Consider the following 20587-nt stretch of genomic DNA (forward strand, 5'->3'; position numbering starts at 1 on the left):
AATTGACAGCTCCACAGAAAGTTAAAGCTTCACAGATTGTCACAGAAAGCTGCACACACTGAAGGCTGCAGGAGAGCCTCACTGATAGCAACACAGACTGAAACATGCACAGAACCTGAGGTCTTCTATTCATCACAGCACTGCAACCATGCGAGGGCAGAATTGGTCCCCCAGCAGGCTTCAGTGATGTCATGCCTGCTGGGAAATGCCCACTTTCTCCTGCTGGGAGATTGAACTATATGAGCAAGAATAAAGGTATGATACAGAGCTTTTTAAAGCTCTGAATTTTTTGTATGGGCTGGAGGGGTGTTAGGAGTAGTTGGGGAACATAGACTGAGTTAGTTTAGAACAGTTTATTTGGTGACAGGTACTTTTTAACACCTTATGGACTCAGGGTTTTTCCGTTTTTGCACTTTCGTTTTTTCCTCCTTACCTTTTAAAAATCATAACCCTTTCAATTTTCCACCTAAAAATCCATATTATGGCTTATTTTTTGCGTCGCCAATTCTACTTTGCAGTGACATTAGTCATTTTACCCAAAAATGCACGGCGAAACGGAAAAAAAAAAATCATTGTGCGTCAAAATCGGAAAAAAAACGCCATTTTGTAACTTTTGGGGGCTTCCGTTTCTACGCAGTGCATATTTTGGTAAAAATTACACCTTATTATTCTGTAGGTCCATACGGTTAAAATGATACCCTACTTATATAGGTTTGATTTTGTCGCACTTCTGGAAAAAATCATAACTACATGCAGGAAAATTTATACGTTTAAAAATGTCATCTTCTGACCCCTATAACTTTTTTATTTTTCCACGTACAGGGCGGTATGAGGACTCATTTTTTGCGCCATGATCTGAAGTTTTTATCGGTATGATTTTTGTTTTGATCGGACTTTTTTATCACTTTTTATTCATTTTTTTAATGGTTTAAAAAATGACCAAAATACGCTTTTTTGGACTTTGGAATTTTTTGCGCGTACGCCATTGACCGTGCGGTTTAATTAATTATATATTTTTATAGTTCGGACATTTACGCACGCGGCGATACCACATATGTTTATTTATTTTTTTTTTTTACACTGTTTTATTTTTTTTATGGGAAAAGGGGGGTGATTCAAACTTTTATTAGGGAAGGGGTTAAATGACCTTTATTAACACTTTTTTTTTACATTTTTTTTGCAGTGTTATAGGTCCCATAGGGACCTATAACACTGCACACACTGATCTCCTATGCTGATCACTGGCGTGTATTAACACGCCTGTGATCAGCATTATCGGCGCTTGACTGCTCCTGCCTGGATCTCAGGCACGGAGCAGTCATTCGTCGATCGGACACCGAGGAGGCAGGTAAGGACCCTCCCGGTGTCCGATCAGCTGTTCGGGATGCCGCGATGTCACCGCGGCGGTCCCGAACAGCCCGATTGAGCAGCCGGGATACTTTCAGTTTCACTTTAGAAGCGGCGGTCAGCTTTGACCGCCGCTTCTAAAGGGTTAGTACCGCACATCGCCGCGATCGGCGATGTGTGGTATTAGCCGCGGGTCCCGGCCGTTGATTAGCGCCGGGACCGAAGCGATATGATGCAGGATCGCGGCGCGATCCCGCTTCATATCGCAGGAGCCGGCGCAGGACGTAAATATACGTCCTGTGTCGTTAAGGGGTTAATGTTGTTTAGTACAGATATAAGACGGTGTCTGCAGGTTTAAATCGGGGAGATTTATCAAACCTGTTCAGGAGGTTGACCAATTGATCAAAGCAACCAATTAGATCACTTATTTCATTTTGAAAGAGGGTTTTGAAAAAAATAAAAGAAGCAATCTGATTGGTTGCTAAAGGCAACTGATTGACTTTTCCTCAGCACATCTCCCCCAATGTTCTTTAGGCCAACAGGTAAAAGTAGCTGTAACTTTTCTTTACCCAGTTTATATAGTTTAAAGCAGTGGTCCCCAACAGTGGCAAAGCAATGTAACATTTAGGCATTGTGATGTGCAGTGGATCATTATGATGTCTCAAATGAGTATATTTAGGCACTGTGATGTCACAGTGAGGCAATGCGATATTATGGGACTTATAATGTAACATTTGGGCATTGTAATGGATTATTGTGATGTCTCAACTGGGAATTATGATGTCACAGTGGGGATTGTGGTGTTATATTAAGACACTGGGATGTCACAATGGGGCACTGTGAGAGCACAGTCGGGCATTGTGATGTCATATTCAAACACTGTGAGTTCAGAATGTATATATATAGTAACACTTAAAAGGAATTGTATGCCACCTCTCTCTTCCTCCTCATCTGATGGTGTACTTAGAGAGATGCTGGTGCATGCCAGGCAGGACACTTACTGAGGTTACCACCTGAGGCCTGGCAAGTATGGTGAATAAATAGGTCCCATCCACAATACTTGCTGGGCATTAGGCTGTTGCTTCAGCAATTGTCTTGCACAGCGTGCAGCAGCATTTCTTCACACCCAGCATGAGAAAGGAGAAAGAAAGAGAGGTTGACAATGAGAGAAATAATAAGACTTGTATGGGCTAATGATTTTTAATTCAAACTAATAGCCATACCTGGTTGATAGGTCTTTATCATTAACCTCCATAAAAATTATTATGTCTCCATATTAAAAGTAAATGGATTGTCCACTGGTATAAAATAAATCGTGAGTAAAGAAGTCCTAATACTTTTTATTTTTTATTACAGTCCAGCAAAATCTCTTTTAAAAATACTCTAAGTGCCATTAACGTTGCCCATTGTCTGTATTCTAAAATCTTAACTTTTTTTTTTTTTTTGCCACTACCTTTTTTCCATGCAGTCCAGAGACACCAATATCACCCTTTGGCCCTCTTGGTCCCTTAAAGATTATAAATAAATGAAAGATATGAATGTTAAATGGATATTCCAGAAAATGCATGCTATTTTAATCATTGCAACATTGTGATATATCAGTGAAACAGATTTTCCTTTACTTGGGCTGCCATCTTGATAGATTAAAGGAAATCTGTCATCAGTGTCACCTGCACTAACCTATCGTACAGACAGGTAGTGTAGGTGACACTGATGACATCGATAATTACCTTGCCCCTGTCTGTGCTGTCGTTCTCCAGTAATCCTCTTCGGTATCTTCAGCCTCGGGCCCGACTTGGAGAATGGGCAGAGCTTAGTGACGTCACCGCCGCTGTTCTCTGTTAGGTCCCACTGGTAGGACAGCAGCGGTGAAGTCACTAAGCTCCGCCCATGCTCCACATCGGGCGCGGAGCTTAAGATACCGAAGAGGATTGCCGGAGAACGACAGCACAGAAAGGGAGAAAGTAAGTACTGTTGTCATAAGTGTCACCTGCACTACCTGGCTGACAGGTTTGTGCAGGTGACACTGATGACAGATTTCCTTTAATATTTTGTGTTGCCAGTAGAGATAACTGCTTTCTATGGTTGATTTCTCTGTCCACAAATGAGCATTCTGTTTAAAGGGGTACTCTGCCCCTAGATATGTTATCCCCTATCAGCCATCATGTCCCCTCCCATAGACATAAATGGAGGGGGCTTGGCGTGACGTGTCTGCAACACTGCCGCGCCGGACAGGGGAACGCCGGGGGTCCCAGCGGCTGCCCCCCCCAAGCAGACAAATTATCCCCTATCGGGATAACATGTCTAGGGTGGAGTACCCCTTTAGAGCTCCTGGCCTGCTTGTGAATATCACTTATGTGTCCTGCAGATTGTGGAGCTATAGAAAAGCTTGTACTGTGCATGGTATCTAAAGTATTGTTTGAATAACATTTGGACTTCAGTAGCGTTCCTAATAAATCGTTTTTCCAGGAAAACCCCTTTAAGGGGGGGGGGGGGGGTCTCATACTTAGCTTTGTGTTGCAGTGTTTTTTTTAAAGTTTTTTGAGCCAACACCCAAAACCAGGAGAGGACACTCCTTTTTTGAAATAATATTTAACTTTACTGCAAACATTTACAGGGCATTTTGTAGAATTCTATTACATTGTTTCTAATTCCATAAAGCTGTTTTGTTTAGAGGGAACCTGTCAGGTCCCCTAAGTCCTATAAACCCTCCCTAGTGCCCTGTAGATATTTTGGCACAGCAGTCGAATGCTGTGCTCATACGCTTCCTCTGATACTGCATTGTTGTACAATACAACTTTCATCACTGCTTCCTGTGGCTGGATAAGTAGACATGGGGGAGGAGTAACAGCGCATGTTGTCATTCTGCTCCGCCCTCCTCCTGAGAGGAGTGCTTATTCATCCGTTGACAGCTGCCCTGTTGGTTGTTGCTCCGGTGGTCCCCGCTGGTCTATGTTTACTTTGCTTGTTTACTTTACATTGCTAAAGTCCAGCACTTCCACATGACCAAGGCTACCAATCACTAGACTTAGCGATCTAATGTCATACAAGGTAAGCATTAGGCTAGGTTTCCACACAGGTTTTTGGGCCTTTTTTTTTTTTTTGGAAAACTGTCACTGCTGTTTTTGAGCAAAAGCCAGAAGTGTGCTCAAAAGGAATGGGAAATATAAAGGAAGGACTTAGACTTATAATAAGTCAGATCATGACATACTTACTTGTACACCAGGGCGTACCACAAAATCAGAAATGTTTAGCAATCCCTCTGTGTCATTTAGCAGCAACTTTTGAAAAACAAAGAGAATATTTATTTGCTTTGTATTGCAATTTTACAACTGCTAACTTGTAATAAAAAATATATACATATAGTTTTGTTTCTTGTGAAGCATGCCATTATGTTTGGGTACATATATATTGTACACATTACTAATGTGGTGTACCTGCCATTTATCTACTATTTTACATTGCTTATAATATTTACATATAAGACATCTACAACATTTTCTTACATCTTGAAGGGTCACTAAGGGTCCAGGAGGTCCAGGTGGTCCAACAATGCTTTGGCCATCTTGTCCTCTCTCACCCTACATGGAATAAAGAAGACAATTAATACATAAGCCAATTTCAATTCTTCCTTTACTGTTAATCAATCAAGTAAAGAACAGTAAGGCACCGAAGTTAGAATAAACAAAGAATAGTTAACAAATATTGTTGTGTCAAGAAATGTGGAGAGAACGTAACCCTTATGCTTACTACGCTGTTTGTAATAACTACATAAGCCAAATATACTGTAAATTAGTGTGTAAAAAAATAGACCCTTTCACTTTTGTCACATTTTGCATCAATACCCCACAATAAAAAAGTGAAAATAGAATAGTAAAAATCTTTGCTAATTTATTCAAAAAGGAAAAACTAATGTTTTACATTGGCATAAGTATTCAAACCCTTTACTCAGTACTTAGTTGAAGCACCTTCAGCAGCTATAACATCCTCCAGTCTTCTTGGGTATAATGCCACAAGATTTGCACTCCTAGATTTGGGGATTTTCTGCTATTCTTCTTTGCAGATCCTCTCAAGCTCTGTCAGGTTGGATGGAGCTGTCTGTGGACAGACATTTTCAGGTCTCTCTATAGATGTTTCGACAGGGCTTTGGTTGGGCCACTCAAGGACATTTAGAGTTGTCTGTAAACCACTCCGGTGTTGTCTTGGCTGTGTGCCTAGGGTCATTGTCTTGTTGTAAGGTCAACCTTCTGCTGATTTTGAGGTCCAGGGCACTTTGGATCAGGTTTTCATTAACCCCTTAAGGACGCAGGACGTAAATGTACGTCCTGGTGAGGTGGTACTTAACGCACCAGGACGTACATTTACGTCCTAAGCATAACCGCGGGCATCGGAGCGATGCCCGTGTCATGCGCGGCTGATCCCGGCTGCTGATCGCAGCCAGGGACCCGCCGGCAATGGCCGACGCCCGCGATCTCGCGGGCGTCCGCCATTAACCCCTCAGGTGCCGGGATCAATACAGATCCCGGCATCTGCGGCAGTTCGCGATTAAAATGAACGATCGGATCGCCCGCAGCGCTGCTGCGGGGATCCGATCATTCATAACGCCGCACGGAGGTCCCCTCACCTTCCTCCGTGCGGCTCCCGGCGTCTCCTGCTCTGGTCTGTGATCGAGCAGACCAGAGCAGAAGATGACCGATAATACTGATCTGTTCTATGTCCTATACATAGAACAGATCAGTATTAGCAATCATGGTATTGCTATGAATAGTCCCCTATGGGGACTATTCAAGTGTAAAAAAAAATGTAAAAAAATGTAAGAGTAAAAGTAAAAAAAAAGTGAAAAATCCCCTCCCCCAATAAAAAAGTAAAACGTCCGTTTTTTCCTATTTTACCCCCAAAAAGCGTAAAAAACATTTTTTATAGACATATTTGGTATCGCCGCGTGCGTAAATGTCCGAACTATTAAAATAAAATGTTAATGATCCCGTACGGTGAACGGCGTGAACGAAAAAAAATTTAAAAAGTCCAAAATTCCTACTTTTTTAATACATTTTATTTAAAAAAAAATTATAAAAAATGTATTAAAAGTTTTTTATTTACAAATGTGGTATAAAAAAAAGTACAGATCATGGCGCAAAAAATGAGCCCCCATACCGCCGCTTATACGGAAAAATAAAAAAGTTATAGGTCATCAAAATAAAGGGATTATAAACGTACTAATTTGGTTAAAAAGTTTGTGATTTTTTTTAAGCGCAACAATAATATAAAAGTATATAATAATGGGTATCATTTTAATCGTATTGACCCTCAGAATAAAGAACACATGTCATTTTTACCAGAAATTGTACGGCGTGAAAACAAAACCTTCCAAAATTAGCAAAATTGCGTTTTTCGTTTTAATTTCCCCACAAAAATAGTGTTTTTTGGTTGCGCCATACATTTTATGATATAATGAGTGATGTCATTACAAAGGACAACTGGTCGCGCAAAAAACAAGCCCTCATACTAGTCTGTGGATGAAAATATAAAAGAGTTATGATTTTTAGAAGGCGAGGAGGAAAAAATGAAAACGTAAAAATTAAATTGTCTGAGTCCTTAAGGCCAAAATGGGCTGAGTCCTTAAGGGGTTAAGAAGATCTATGCATTTGGAACAGAGACTGGTGAACTGGTCTTTCTGGCCACACTGCCATGATGCCCAGATTGATGGAGTGCTGTAGCGATGGTTGGCCTTCCGTAAGTTTCTGTTATCTGCACAAAGGCTCTGTGGAGATCAGTCAGAGTGACCATTGGGTTCTTGGTCATCTCTCTTACCAAGGTCCTTCTCCTCCAATTATTTAGTTTGATGAGGTGGCCAGCTCAGCAGAACAAAATGTAAAAAAAAGTGATAGGGCCTGACTTTCCATATGCATTATATAATGCCTAACTGTGCAAATAATAACACTTCCATGTAAACATTCTGCTGTACAGTATTTCACTGATTAGAACAGGAATTAATGTAGATTAAGATGCACACAAACAATAGGGTTTCATCTATTTCAAGGAAAACAAAATCAGTTAGAAATAGGTATATTGATAGGATAATAAAATTATTATATTTTCATGTGATTAAATTTTTTTTTATGTGCCCTTAGGTGCTTCTCTACAGGGAACATTTAGTAGAGACATATTGTGTACTTTAAAGGGTAATGCCGAGGGCTGCAGGAATGTGGTATTGTGCAAAATGGCTAAAGTCACAATGCCTTATAATGAATAGTAAATAAAAGTAATAGAAAACTAACTCTTTTAGTGAAAGTTCAGAAAAAATTGCTTGTAACATACCTTTTGTCCTTGATCACCCTTTTCTCCTTTTTGCCCCTAAATAATGTCACAAATGAAAAAAAAATAGTGTTCATGACATGTATTTAAAAAGTCTATGTATATAGGCTCATTCTTTAGTTTTAAAGTATACCCTATACTTACAGAGGGCTTGACATTGATTGTAAACATGCCAGATTCTATGGGTATGTTTAAATGGCGGTATTTGTGCACAGTGTCCGCACTGAATATTTTGCATGGACATTCCGCTGCAGCATAGTCCCATTGAAGTCAATGGGATTTTGCTGCACAGTTTACACGGCAACAGATGTTTCTGCTGTAGAGTTCACGAATAGACGTGTTTATTTTTTTGCGGACTTCACTCAGAAATGCATTGCCCTCTATAAGATGGCACATTTCCAAGCGGTCCTAGTGCGTGCCTGATGAGGCAAATGTGTTGAATTTCCGCACATGTTTTCCATGCAGACATTATGCACAAATTCTGCTATATGAACCCAGCCAAATAGTTTAGGTACAGGTTAAGCTTCACCTGCTGTCATGACCTACCAAAGGCTCCAGAGAGAAGCACTGCTCTATGCTGGGGTAACTGTGCACTTAGTAGGAAAGAACAGAGGAGCTATGAAATGATTGATGGTCAGATACATGGTCAGAGTGCACTCCTGCACCTAATAATCTCCTACCTGTCGATCTTCAGTTCACTGTCAATGCACTTTAGGGCGTGCAGGAATCCTAAATTTGTCAACAGCTGGAGAGTAACAGATTGGAGATCACTGTCCTGCACAACCATTACCCTAAAGAGGGCAGCTACATCTTCCCAATAGGCTTGGACTACATGTGTCCTAAAAAACCAAGTTGTAATGACAGCAGTCAGAAGAGTGGTGGTAGATCTTCTGACTGCTCTTAAGCATACAGCTTGGAATTAAAAATACCAAAAAACATTGTTGACTATATTCCATCCTTTCTGTAGCAGTATTACTACTAAGTAAAGAAACTTAACACATTATAGAAATTAGTAGACATGTGCAATTCGGTTCGGCACGAATGTCTAAATTAACGAATTTTACCGTTTTCGTGCATTCGGACCCATCCGAATGCACGAAAACATATTTTGAACATTCCCGAATAGCCACGATAATACGAATAGCAAAGTAACGAATACATTCGTTATTTCCCGACCATAACGAATGCATTTGTTATCCGTAAACGACGTGAAGAATTAATTCTGATAACAAAGTTAATAAAAAGGATACAGATAGTTTGATTTTTCGGATACATTCGTATTCGGGTACATTCGGTAAATCTTTTTATTCTTTTTTGGACTTTAAAAAGTTATGGAGATACCTTTTTTATTAAAATTTCGTAGGGTATCATAAAAAAATCATAATAAAAAAGATACAGTGGTGATGGAAAAAATTGTATCTAATGAAATGTATGATTTTTATTATGAAATGTTTATTCATTTTTAAACAGGGATCAATTTATGTGAGCGGGTAAAGCACTAAAAATGTAGCCGACAATAGTAAAAATGTAGTGTGTGCGTGTTTTTCACTTTTTTTTTTTTTTTAAACATTTTTTAGGTAGTACTATTACTCCCAGCATGGAACACACTCTTCCATGATGGGAGTAGTAGTTACCTGTACTAATTGACAGATCGCAGGGGTCCCTTGCGATCCTCTTGTATAATGTATAGATGCGGCGGCTGCTCTTCTATGGTCCCCTGCACTCACGTATATATACACATATTCATATTTCCCGCAGAGCTGTGATTGGCCAGATGGTTCCAGCCAATCACAGCTCTCTGTGAGAAATAGGAATATGTGTATATATACGGCTGTGCAGGGGACCATAGGAGAACGGCCGCCGCATTCATACATTATACTGGAGGATCGCAGCGGCTGTCAGGAGTGATACCTGCAGTGATCTTCCCGTTAGTACAAGTACTACCACTCCCAACATGGAGTACACTCTGCTCCATGCTGGGAGCTGTAGTACCTGTATTAATAGACAGATCGCAGCGGGTGTCAGAAGTTACACTCCTGCCATATGTCTATTAATGCAGGTACTACAGCTCCCAGCATGGAGCAGAGTGTACTCCATGTTGGGAGTGGTAGTACTTGTAGTAAGGGACAGATCCCAGGGATGTCACTCCTCCTGACACCCGCTGCGATGGTCCTGATGTGAATGTCGGGATCAGCTGTTCTCAGGGCTACAGAGCTGGGAGAACAGCTGACGCTGAGCCGTAGGTATACATCGTATATCTACTGCCCAGCAAGAACTTACAGTGAGCCTGCAATGTGTATACAGTATACACATTGCTGGCTCACTTAACCCCTTGCTGAGCTGTGCGCTATGCGCAAGCCCAGCAAGGGAAGAGTTAACTTACACTGCTGGACAATGTAAGTTAACCCTTTGGGCGGTATACACAATATACAGCTATCTATAGATAGCTGCAGGGGCGGACATATCGCCTGTGCAGCCGGTTCAGCTGCACAGGGGCCCAGCGTGGGAGGGGGCCCGGCCCGCCCTCACACGCTGGGCCGGTCCTACCATCGGACCCAGTGCACAGGGCCGCCATCAGGGGGTAAACCCATACACTTGTATGGGGCCCGGAGCTTCAGGGAGGCCCGGACGTCCCTGTACTTTTTTTTTTCCGGCTAGTCAGTGAGTGACTGCGACTGTCACTCACTGACTCCTGGCTGGGTACCCGTCAGAACTATGACCGGGCCTCATAGTCTGGGGGGCCCGCAGGACTATGAGGCCCGCTCTTTCTAGGGCGCGGGCCCCTTAAGAAGTACGGCAGGGCCGGACAGGCCAGGGGCTGATGGGAGTCGACTTGCCCCGCGCAGGCACGCACGTCTACTCCAGTCACCTGACCTGTCCCGGCGCGATCTCCAGTCCAGCAGCCTCCCGACGGATCCTCCCCGTGCAGTGACACTCTGACAGGAGCAGCAGCTGCACCGAACCCCGGCAGAGTAAGTGAACGGGGTGTGTGTGTGTGGGGGGGGGGGGGGGGGGTTTGGATGGGGGCTATGTTGTTTGCAGACTACAATGGTGATGAGAGGTGCAGGGGAACTGGTGCTTGGGGTGTTATAGGGGTGATGAGAGGGGGGGTGTTATGGGGGTAATGAGAGGTGCAGGGGGTGTTATGGGGGAATGAGAGGTGCAGGGGGGTGTTATGGGGGAATGAGAGGTGCAGGGGGTGTTATGGGGGGATGAAAGGTGCATGGGGAGGTTATGGGGGTGATGAGAGGTGCAGGGGGTTATGGGGGTAATGAGAGGTGCAGGGGGTGTTATGGGGGTAATGAGAGGTGCAGGGGGGTGTTATGGGGGGGGATGAGAGGTGCAGGGGGTGTTATGGGGGGGATGAAAGGTGCATGGGGAGGTTATGGGGGTGATGAGAGATGCAGGGGGGTTATGGGGGTAATGAGAGGTGCAGGGGGGTGTTATGGGGGGGATGAGAGGTGCAGGGGGTGTTATGGGGGGATGAAAGGTGCATGGGGAGGTTATGGGGTGATGAGAGGTGCAGGGGGGTTATGGGGGTGATGAGAGATGCAGGGGGGGTTATGGGGGTAATGAGAGGTGCAGGGGGGTGTTATGGGGGGGATGAGAGGTGCAGGGGGTGTTATGGGGGGATGAAAGGTGCATGGGGAGGTTATGGGGTGATGAGAGGTGCAGGGGGGTTATGGGGGTGATGAGAGATGCAGGGGGGGTTATGGGGGTAATGAGAGGTGCAGGGGGGTGTTATGGGGGGGATGAGAGGTGCAGGGGGTGTTATGGGGGGATGAAAGGTGCATGGGGAGGTTATGGGGGTGATGAGAGGTGCAGGGGGGTTATGGGGGTGATGAGAGATGCAGGGGGGGTTATGGGGGTGATGAGAGATGCAGGGGGTGTTATGGGAGTGATGAGAGATGCAGGGGGTGTTATGGGGGTGATGAGGGGGGGGGTGTTATGGGGTGATGAGAGGTGCAGGGGGGGTTATGGGGGTGATAAGAGGTGCAGGAGGGTGTTATGGGGGTGAAGAGAGGTGCAGGGGGTTGTTATGGGGGTGGTGAGATATGCAGGGGGCATTATAATAGTGATGAGGAGAGGTGCGGGGGTTATAATAGTGATGAGGAGAGGTGCGGGGGTTATAGTAGTGATGAGGAGAGGTGTGTGGGGGGGGGTTATAGTAGTGATGAGGAGAGGTGTGTGGGGGGGTTATAGTAGTGATGAGGAGAGGTGCGGGGGTTATAGTAGTTATGAGGAGAGGTGTGGGGGGGGGTTATAGTAGTGATGAGAGGTGCCTGGGGGGGGTTATAGTAGTGATGAGGAGAGGTGTGGGGGGGTTATAGTAATGATGAGGAGAGGTGCGGGGGTGGTTATAGTAGTGTTGAGGAGAGGTTTGGCAGGGGTTATGGGGGTGATGAGGAATGATGAGGACACAGAGGATAAGAGGTATTATATTTAGTGGGTATAGTGTGTGGCAGGATTATATTTAGTGGGTACAGTGTATAGCAGTATTATATTCAGGGTACAGTGTGTGGCAGGATTATATTTAGTGGGTACAGTGTATAGCAGTATTATACTCAGGTTACAGTGTATAGCATTATTATATTCAGGGTACGGTGTGTGGCAGGATTATATTTAGTGGGCACAGTGTGTAGCAGTATTATATTCAGGGTACAGTGTATAGTATTATTATATTCAGGGTACAGTGTATAGCAGTATTATATTCAGGGTACAGTGTGTGGCAATATTATATTTAGTGGGTACAATGTGTGGCAGTATTATATTCGGAGTACAGTGTGTGGCAGTATTATATTCAGGTTACAGTGTATAGCAGTATTATATTTAGTGGGTACAGTGTACAGCAGTATTGTATTCAGGTTACAGTGTCTGGCAATATTATATTTAGGGTACAGTGTGGGGCAGTATTTTATTTAGGGTACAGTGTGTGACAGTATTTTATTTAGGGTACTGTGTGGGGCAGTATTATATTTAGTGGGTACAGTGAATAGCAGTATTATATTCAGTGGGTACAGTGTATGGCAGTATGCTATTCATGGTACAGTGTGTGGCAGGATTATATTCAGGGTACAGTGTGTGGCAGGATTATATTTAGTGGGTACAGTGTATAGCAGTATTATATTCAGGGTACAGTGTGGGGCAGTATTTTATTTAGGTTACACTTTCTGGCAAGGTTATAATGATTATTGTCTTCATGCAGAGGATGAGGATCTGCTGACAGTGAGGAGCCAATGATGTCTGCATGTCAGACTCTGCAGAGAAGATGGAGCTGGGGGAAGACCTGGTCTCTGGACAAGATGAAGAAGAAAAGAAGACGTCACTCAGGTCACTGACATCATTGTGTGTTCTTATGACTGTCCCATCAGAGCTGTAGTCACTTGTAAGTTCTGCAGTGATGATGGGTAAAACTGTGTCCAATCTGTGTCTCTTCAGCTGTTACAAAACTACAACTCCCATTGCCTGATGCTCTCCAGACATGATGGGAGTTTTAGCTTTCCAACAGCTGGAGAACCACTTCAACCGAGGTGATCGGTGGGGGTCTCAGGCCTTGAGTTGTGTAAGGGGCCCCGAAATTTCTGATGGCAGCCCTGCCAGTGCACATATGACAGGCAAACCAGTCTTGCCCAGTCACTAAACTGCTACTTACATCTGCCCATGGGGACTTCCTGGCTGAGGTGCGTGCAGTGAGTGACGTCATCGCAAGCACCTGGACGCTGACGTCCAGCGCAGAGCGTGCGATGATGTCACTTATAGCGCGCACCTCTGCCAGGAAGTCCCCATGGGCAAATGTAAGTAGTGCAGGCCAGGTAAGAGTGTGTGGGTGAGTGAGAGTGTGTGTGTGTGTGTTTGTTTGCTGGGGTTATGCTACGCTACCTTATGTGGGGAATCTATGCTACCTAATGTGGGGAATATATGCTATGCTACCTAATGTGGGGAATCTTTGCTACACTACCTAATGTGGGGAATATATGCTACGCTACCTAATGTGGGGAATCTATGCCATGCTACCTAATGTGGGGAATATATGCTATGCTACGCTACCTAATGTGGGGCTACGCTACCTAATGTAGGGAATCTATGCTACGCTACCTAATGTGGGGAATATATGCTGCGCTACCTAATGTGGGGAATATATGCTACGCTACCTAATGTGGGGAAATTATGCTATGTTACCTAATGTGGGGAAACTATGCAATGCTACCTAATGTGCGGAATATATGCTACCTAATGTGGGGAATCTATGCTACCTAATGTGGGGGAACTGCTGCCTATCTAATGCAGATTAATGTGAGTTGCAGTGCAATTTTATGGCATATTACTTTTTTTTTTTTAGGGGGGGGGGGGGGGGGCCCAGGCACATTCTTTGCACAGGGGCCCTCTGTTGTCTGTGTCCGCCCCTGGATAGCTGTATACAGTGTATACAGAAGACGTAGTCCAGCTTACTTCCCTGAGTCCCGGGCCGGGTTCGTGTAGCTCCGCCCCCTAGTGGTGACGTCATTAGGGGGCGGAGCTACAGAAGGGAACAAGACTAGTTAATCTGAAGCTCTGTTCACATTGTACGTTTTGTATAATGTGAACAGACCCTTCTGGCAGTGTCTACCCAGACAGGGAGACTCCAGCTGTTGCTAAACTACAACTCCCAGCATGCCCAGACAGCCAAAGGCTGTCTGGGCATGCTGGGAGTTGTAGTTTTGCACCAATTGGTGGCTCCCTGTTTGGGTAGACATTGCATCATGGGTGCTCTCCCCAGCGGACTGCGCCAAAAATGTCATAACCAATTTTTTGTGTTTTTTTCTTCTCGTTTCAGATGCGTGTATGCAGAGGATTACTGCGGATTCGATGGATTACGGCGGATTATTTATTTTTTCCTTTAATAAAATGGTTAACGAGGGCTGTGGGGGAGTGTTTTTTTAAATAAAATAATTTTTCCAATGTGTTGTGTTTTTTTGTTTTTTTTATTGAATTTTCAGGGTTAGTAGTGGAAGCTGTCTTATTGACGGAATCCATTACTAGGCCAGGGCTTAGTGCTAGCCCCAAAAACAGCTAGCGCTAACCCCCAATTATTACCCCGGTACCCACCGCCACAGGGGTGCCGGGAAGAGCCGGTACCAACAGGCCCGGAGCGTCAAAATGGCGCTCCTGGGCCTAGGCGGTAACAGGCTGGCGTTATTTAGGCTGGGGAGGGCCAGTAACAATGGTCCTCACCCACCCTGGTAACGTCAGGCTGTTGCTGTTTGGTTGGTATTGTGCTGAGAATGAAAATACGGGGAACCTTATGCGTTTTTTTTTTTTAAATTTTTTATTTAAATAAAAAAAACGCATAGGGTTCCCCGTATTTTCATTCTCAGCACAATACCAACCAAACAGCAACAGCCTGACGTTACCAGGGTGGGTGAGGACCATTGTTACTGGCCCTCCCCAGCCTAAATAACGCCAGCCTGTTACCGCCTAGGTCCAGGAGCGCCATTTTTGACGCTCCGGGCCTGTTGGTACCGGCTCTTCCCGGCACCCCTGTGGCGGTGGGTACCGGGGTAATAATTGGGGGTTAGCGCTAGCTGTTTTTGGGGCTAGCACTAAGCCCTGGCCTAGTAATGGATTCCGTCAATAAGACAGCTTCCGCTACTAACCCTGAAAATTCAATAAAAATAAAAAAAAACACAACACATTGGAAAAATTATTTTATTTAAAAAAACACTCCCCCACAGCCCTCGTTAACCATTTTATTAAAGGAAAAAATAAATAATCCGCCGTAATCCATCGAATCCGCAGTAATCCTCTGCATACACGGATCTGAAAAGAGAAGAAAAAAAACACAAAAAATTGGTTATGACATTTTTGGCGCTGTCCGCTGGGGAGAGCACCCATGATGCAATGTCTACCCAAACAGGGAGCCACCAATTGGTGCAAAACTACAACTCCCAGCATGCCCAGACAGCCTTTGGCTGTCTGGGCATGCTGGGAGTTGTAGTTTAGCAACAGCTGGAGTCTCCCTGTCTGGGTAGACACTGCCAGAAGGGTCTGTTCACATTATACAAAACGTACAATGTGAACAGAGCTTCAGATTAACTAGTCTTGTTCCCTTCTGTAGCTCCGCCCCCCTAATGACGTCATCACTAGGGGGCGGAGCTACACGAACCCAGCCCGGGACTCGAGGGAAGTAAGCTGGACTTCGTCTTCTGTATACACTGTATACAGCTATCTATAGATAGCTGTATAAAGTATATACCGCCCAAAGGGTTAACCTACACTGTCCAGCAGTGTAAGTTAACTCTTCCCTTGCTGGGCTTGCGCATAGCGCACAGCTCAGCAAGGGGTTAAGTGAGCCAGCAATGTGTATACTGTATACACATTGCAGGCTCACTGTAAGTTCTTGCTGGGCAGTAGATATACGATGTATACCTACGGCTCAGCGTCAGCTGTTCTCCCGGCTCTGTAGCCTTGAGAACAGCTGATCCCGACATTCACATCAGGACCATCGCAGCGGGTGTCAGGAGGAGTGACATCCCTGGGATCTGTCCCTTACTGCAGGTACTAATACTCCCAACATGGAGCACACTCTGCTCCATGCTGGGAGCTGTAGTACCTGCATTAATAGACATATGGCAGCGAGTGTAACTTCTGACACCCCCTGCGATCTGTCTATTAATGCAGGTACTACAGTTCCCAGCATGGAGCAGAGTGTACTCCATGTTGGGAGTGGTAGCACTTGTAGTAAAGGAAAGATCACTGCGGGTATCACTCCTGACAGCCGCTGCGATCCTCCAGTATAATGTATGAATGCGGCGGCCGCTCTTCTATGGTCCCCTGCACGGCCGTATATATACACATATTCCTATTTCTCACAGAGAGCTGTGATTGGCTGGAACCATCTGGCCAATCACAGCTCTGCGGGAAATATAAATATGTGTACATATACGTGAGTGCAGGGGACCATAGAAGAGCAGCCGCTGCATCTATACCTTATACAAGAGGATCGCAAGGGACCCCTGCAATCTGTCAATTAGTACAGGTAACTACTACTCCCATCATGGAAGAGTGTGTTCCATGCTGGGAGTAGTAGTACTACCTAAAAAATGTTTTAAAAAAAAGTGAAAAACACGCACATAATACATTTTTATTATTGTCGGCTCCATTTTTTGTGCTTTACCCGCTCACATAAATTGATCCCTGTTTAAAAATGAATAAACATTTCATAATAAAAAAGATACATTTCGTTAGATACAATTTTTTCCATCACCACTGTATCTTTTTTATTATGATTTTTTTATGATACCCTGCGAAATTTTAATAAAAAAGGTATCTCCATTATTTATTAGGATCGCTAAAGTCCAAAAAAAGACTAAAAAGATTTACCGAATGTACCCGAATACCGAATGTATCCGAAAAAAAAAACAACACGAATACCCGAATACCGAATGTATCCGAAAAATCTAAACCGAAAATATTGCCGAACCGAATTTTTTTTCCAAAACGAAAAAACGAAACGAAATTAAACGAAAATTTTTCTAGTGCACAAGTCTAGAAATTAGTCTCTACTGTATTACCTCAAAAGATTACTTCCACTCTTGGGCAACCGCTATGCAAATCAGGTATCAAAGCAATTTGGTGTAGGGGCAGATAAGAAATTAGAATAAATATATAAATAACTTGCGTAGTGCTTTAATTTGTCTCTAATATGTCTGTCTTGTAGAATCTTTAAGCAGGCTTTAAAACATTTGCTTCCCCTATTGTGACCGGTCTTGTTGCTGTAGTTTTCACTGATTGGAGGCGATGGGTGCCAGATCCTTGTGGCACTCCTCAAAAGCAGGCATATGCAAATAACAAAAGTCAAGTTGGCACTCAAATAAGTGATTTTACAATGTTTTGAGTCACAATTACTATACAGAGTGCACAGTGTTTTAGTATTGCCCTGCTTTCGATCAGCTTTCTGTGCATGGCATTCAGTCTCATATCTTTCCCTTTCCTTACGATTTTTTTCTTTTCATGGTAACATTACAGTCTAACACAGAGCATAGGCATGAAACATTGCTACTTTCTCAAAAAATCTTTTGCAAGGTGATGTTTTCTACAGGTAATGAAAAATAAAAAACAGTAATTGCAAAGTCAATTGGAGTGATGACTCAACTTTCTTCTTTGTATATGCAGGTCTCATTGCTGCGTTTGGGGGGGGGGGTACCTCCAATTTAGGTTATTGTTCTTATATATAAAAGTTGCAGGTATAGTGGTAGGTAACCTTAGTAGCAGGTAATAATGTACTGTCCAAGTACAACTGTTTCAAGAAGTTGTCATGTGGCTGAGAGTCAAGTTTTTGCATAATACATAAATATGTATAAGGTACTGGAGAGTTAATGCAAATGTGCATTACACTACTTCAATTGCACATACTGAGGTATTCAAGCGTGTAAAGGGTTAACAGTACTGCATTTACTGTACCTAGAGGAATGATGCTTTGGTAACTTGCTCCTCCCAACCAATGGTTGCAGGAGAAGTCCCTAGTCCAACCTCCCTCTCCCCGGAGAAGGGGTGGGCCCAAACCTGTAGAACCAGACTAGGTCTGTCTTTTGCTAGAGCAACATCTTCTAAATGTAAAACAGCAAAGTGCATATTTCCTAGCGTGTGCCATTGTTAATTGCTAAACATACCTACACCTAGGCCACATGACTTCTACCCAGGTACAGTCCTGTCTACCATCAAGTCAATGTTCCTGTCCATGCTGTCGGCAGCTGCACAGAAATTATACAGCTACAGGTGAAGCAAGTCGGTTGCCAGCAATTTCTGGACTTTCCAGGAAGAAGGCAAAGATAGTTTATTACCATCCCAGCTTAGCCAGTCGTTGTATACATGGTACTCTATAAGCATTACATATACTGTTCAGGAAGCAGCAAGACAGGGGCATCGCAAGGCATAAAGATTCGGGACACGTACCCTGGATAAAAGAATCAATGCTCAGAATATTTTGCCTAGTGCTGCACTTGCTAAGTTTTAGGGGTAAACTTACAGGGGTACCCAAGGGCCCTGGCGCCTCTCCGCCAAACAGATCTGGGGAGCAGGGAGGAACGCTCTGTACTTCACCCTGCTTGACTTACTACTGCAACGCTGACAGACTAGGTGGGCGCCTGTGGGGTAGCAGTTTGATTAGAAGGATTTGCCTTAGGGCTCATGGTTCAGATCTTTTAAGATCCTAAAAACGCATCATTACCTTATTTATCGGGGTATACCACGCACCGGCCTATAACACGCACCCTCATTTTACCAAGGATATTTGGGTAAAAAAAGTTTTTTACCCAAATATCCTTGGTAAAATGAGGGTGCGTGTGTGTGCATGCGTATACCCTGATACACTGTCTCTGACCCCGCAGAAGCCCCCAGGAAAGGGAGGGGGAGAGAGGCCGTCGCTGCCCGCTTCTCTCCCCCTGCCTTTCCTGGGGTCTAGAGCCCTGCTGCCGCCGCTTCTCTTCCGGTGGCTATCTGCGCCGCTGCCCGTTCTCTCCCCCTGACTATCGGTGCCGGCGCCCCATTGCCGGTGCCGATAGCCAGGGGGAGAGAAGCGGCGCCGGCAATGGAGCAGTGGCGCCAATAGCCAGGGGGAGAGAAGGGGCAGCGGCACCCATTGCCGGTGCCGCTGCCCCTCCATCCCCGGTTGTATAATTACCTGTTGCCGGGGTCGGGTCCACGCTGCTTCAGGCCTCCGGTGTGCGTCCACTGCCTCGTTGCTATGCACTGCACGGCGCAATGATGAGTGACGTCATTGCGTCTCGCAGCGCATAGCAACAACACAGGGGCCGCACACCGGAGGCCTGAAGCAGCGCGGACCCGACCCCGGCAACAGGTAATTATACAACCGGGGATGGGGGAGGCAACGGGGCAGCGGCGCCGGCAATGGGTGCCGCTGCCCCTTCTCTCCCCCTGTCTGTCAGCGCCGATGCCCCATTGCCGGCACCGCTTCTCTCCCCCTGGCTATCGGCGCCGGAAATGGGGCAGCGGCACCGATAGCCAGGGGGAGAGAACGAGCAGCGGCACCGATAGCCAGGGGGAGAGAACGAGCAGCGGCACCGATAGCCAGGGGGAGAGAAGGGCCGACAGCAGGGCTCTAGACCCCAGGGCAGGCAGGGGCAGAGAAGCCCGCGGCGCTGGCTGTCTCTGCACCTGCAAAGCCGCTGCAGTTCATTGATTTAAAGCGCCCACTTTAAATCATTGAACTGCAGTGGCTTATTGGAGTATAACACGCAGATAGACTTTAGGCTAAAAATTTTAGCCTAAAAAGTGCGTGTTATATGCCGATAAATACGGTATATTAATATGCCCCCACCCCCAACAAAGGCTTATCATGGTCTTATGAAGGGATATACTATGTAAAATATATAAAAAAAATATAAGAGCAGAAAAAAAAACTAAAATAAAACAAAGTTAAGAAAAGGATAAACAAAGCTAAATACCCAAACGATAGATTCTAGCCCATCCTCCGCCCACGTAAAAAAAACTGACATTTTTTATCACTTTCCCATTATACCATAAAATACCGATGCAAAAATGTCTTTAAAATCCATCCATTCCATAGAAAAAAAAACAAGAACTGAACAAGTAATAACTTTAGAGCTTTCAAAGCTGTGTGTACTAAAAAATTCAAGATGTGTCTTTCTGATCATGACTTGGGAATATTGCCCTGCCCTTGAACTAGTCATAGAAATTATGTTTCACACAACAGCATAATTCATAAGAGAATGTTAAGAATGTTGTTTTGTTAAAATTCTTTTAATCTATTTGTATAGATGTGTACTGTAGACTTAGAAGTGCTTTTTAGACCCCGCTGTTCTCTGATTTTATAAGTCAAAGATGTATATTTTAGTCCCACTAAGTTTTGTGGCCCTTATTTTTAGGCAGAAAAAACATCAGCTTATGAGGCAAAAAAAATTTGATA

The 20587-nt window shown here is 44.4% G+C and overlaps 1 protein-coding gene across 2 annotated transcripts in view; it reads right to left on the reverse strand.

Moving 5' to 3' along the window:
* COL15A1 (collagen type XV alpha 1 chain) overlaps nucleotides 1-20587 on the reverse strand; it is a 369611-nt gene that overhangs the window by 83126 nt on the left and 265898 nt on the right. For both annotated transcript variants that reach the window (XM_056520745.1, XM_056520744.1), the window contains 4 exons: nucleotides 7666-7701; nucleotides 4854-4928; nucleotides 4563-4628; nucleotides 2801-2854 (listed from right to left, as the gene is read on the reverse strand). In XM_056520745.1, the coding sequence (XP_056376720.1) occupies nucleotides 2801-2854; nucleotides 4563-4628; nucleotides 4854-4928; nucleotides 7666-7701 (231 nt within the window). The remainder of the gene's footprint in view (nucleotides 1-2800; nucleotides 2855-4562; nucleotides 4629-4853; nucleotides 4929-7665; nucleotides 7702-20587) is intronic.

The sequence above is a fragment of the Hyla sarda genome, chromosome 5 (assembly GCF_029499605.1).
Source record: "Hyla sarda isolate aHylSar1 chromosome 5, aHylSar1.hap1, whole genome shotgun sequence".
NCBI lineage: Eukaryota > Metazoa > Chordata > Amphibia > Anura > Hylidae > Hyla > Hyla sarda.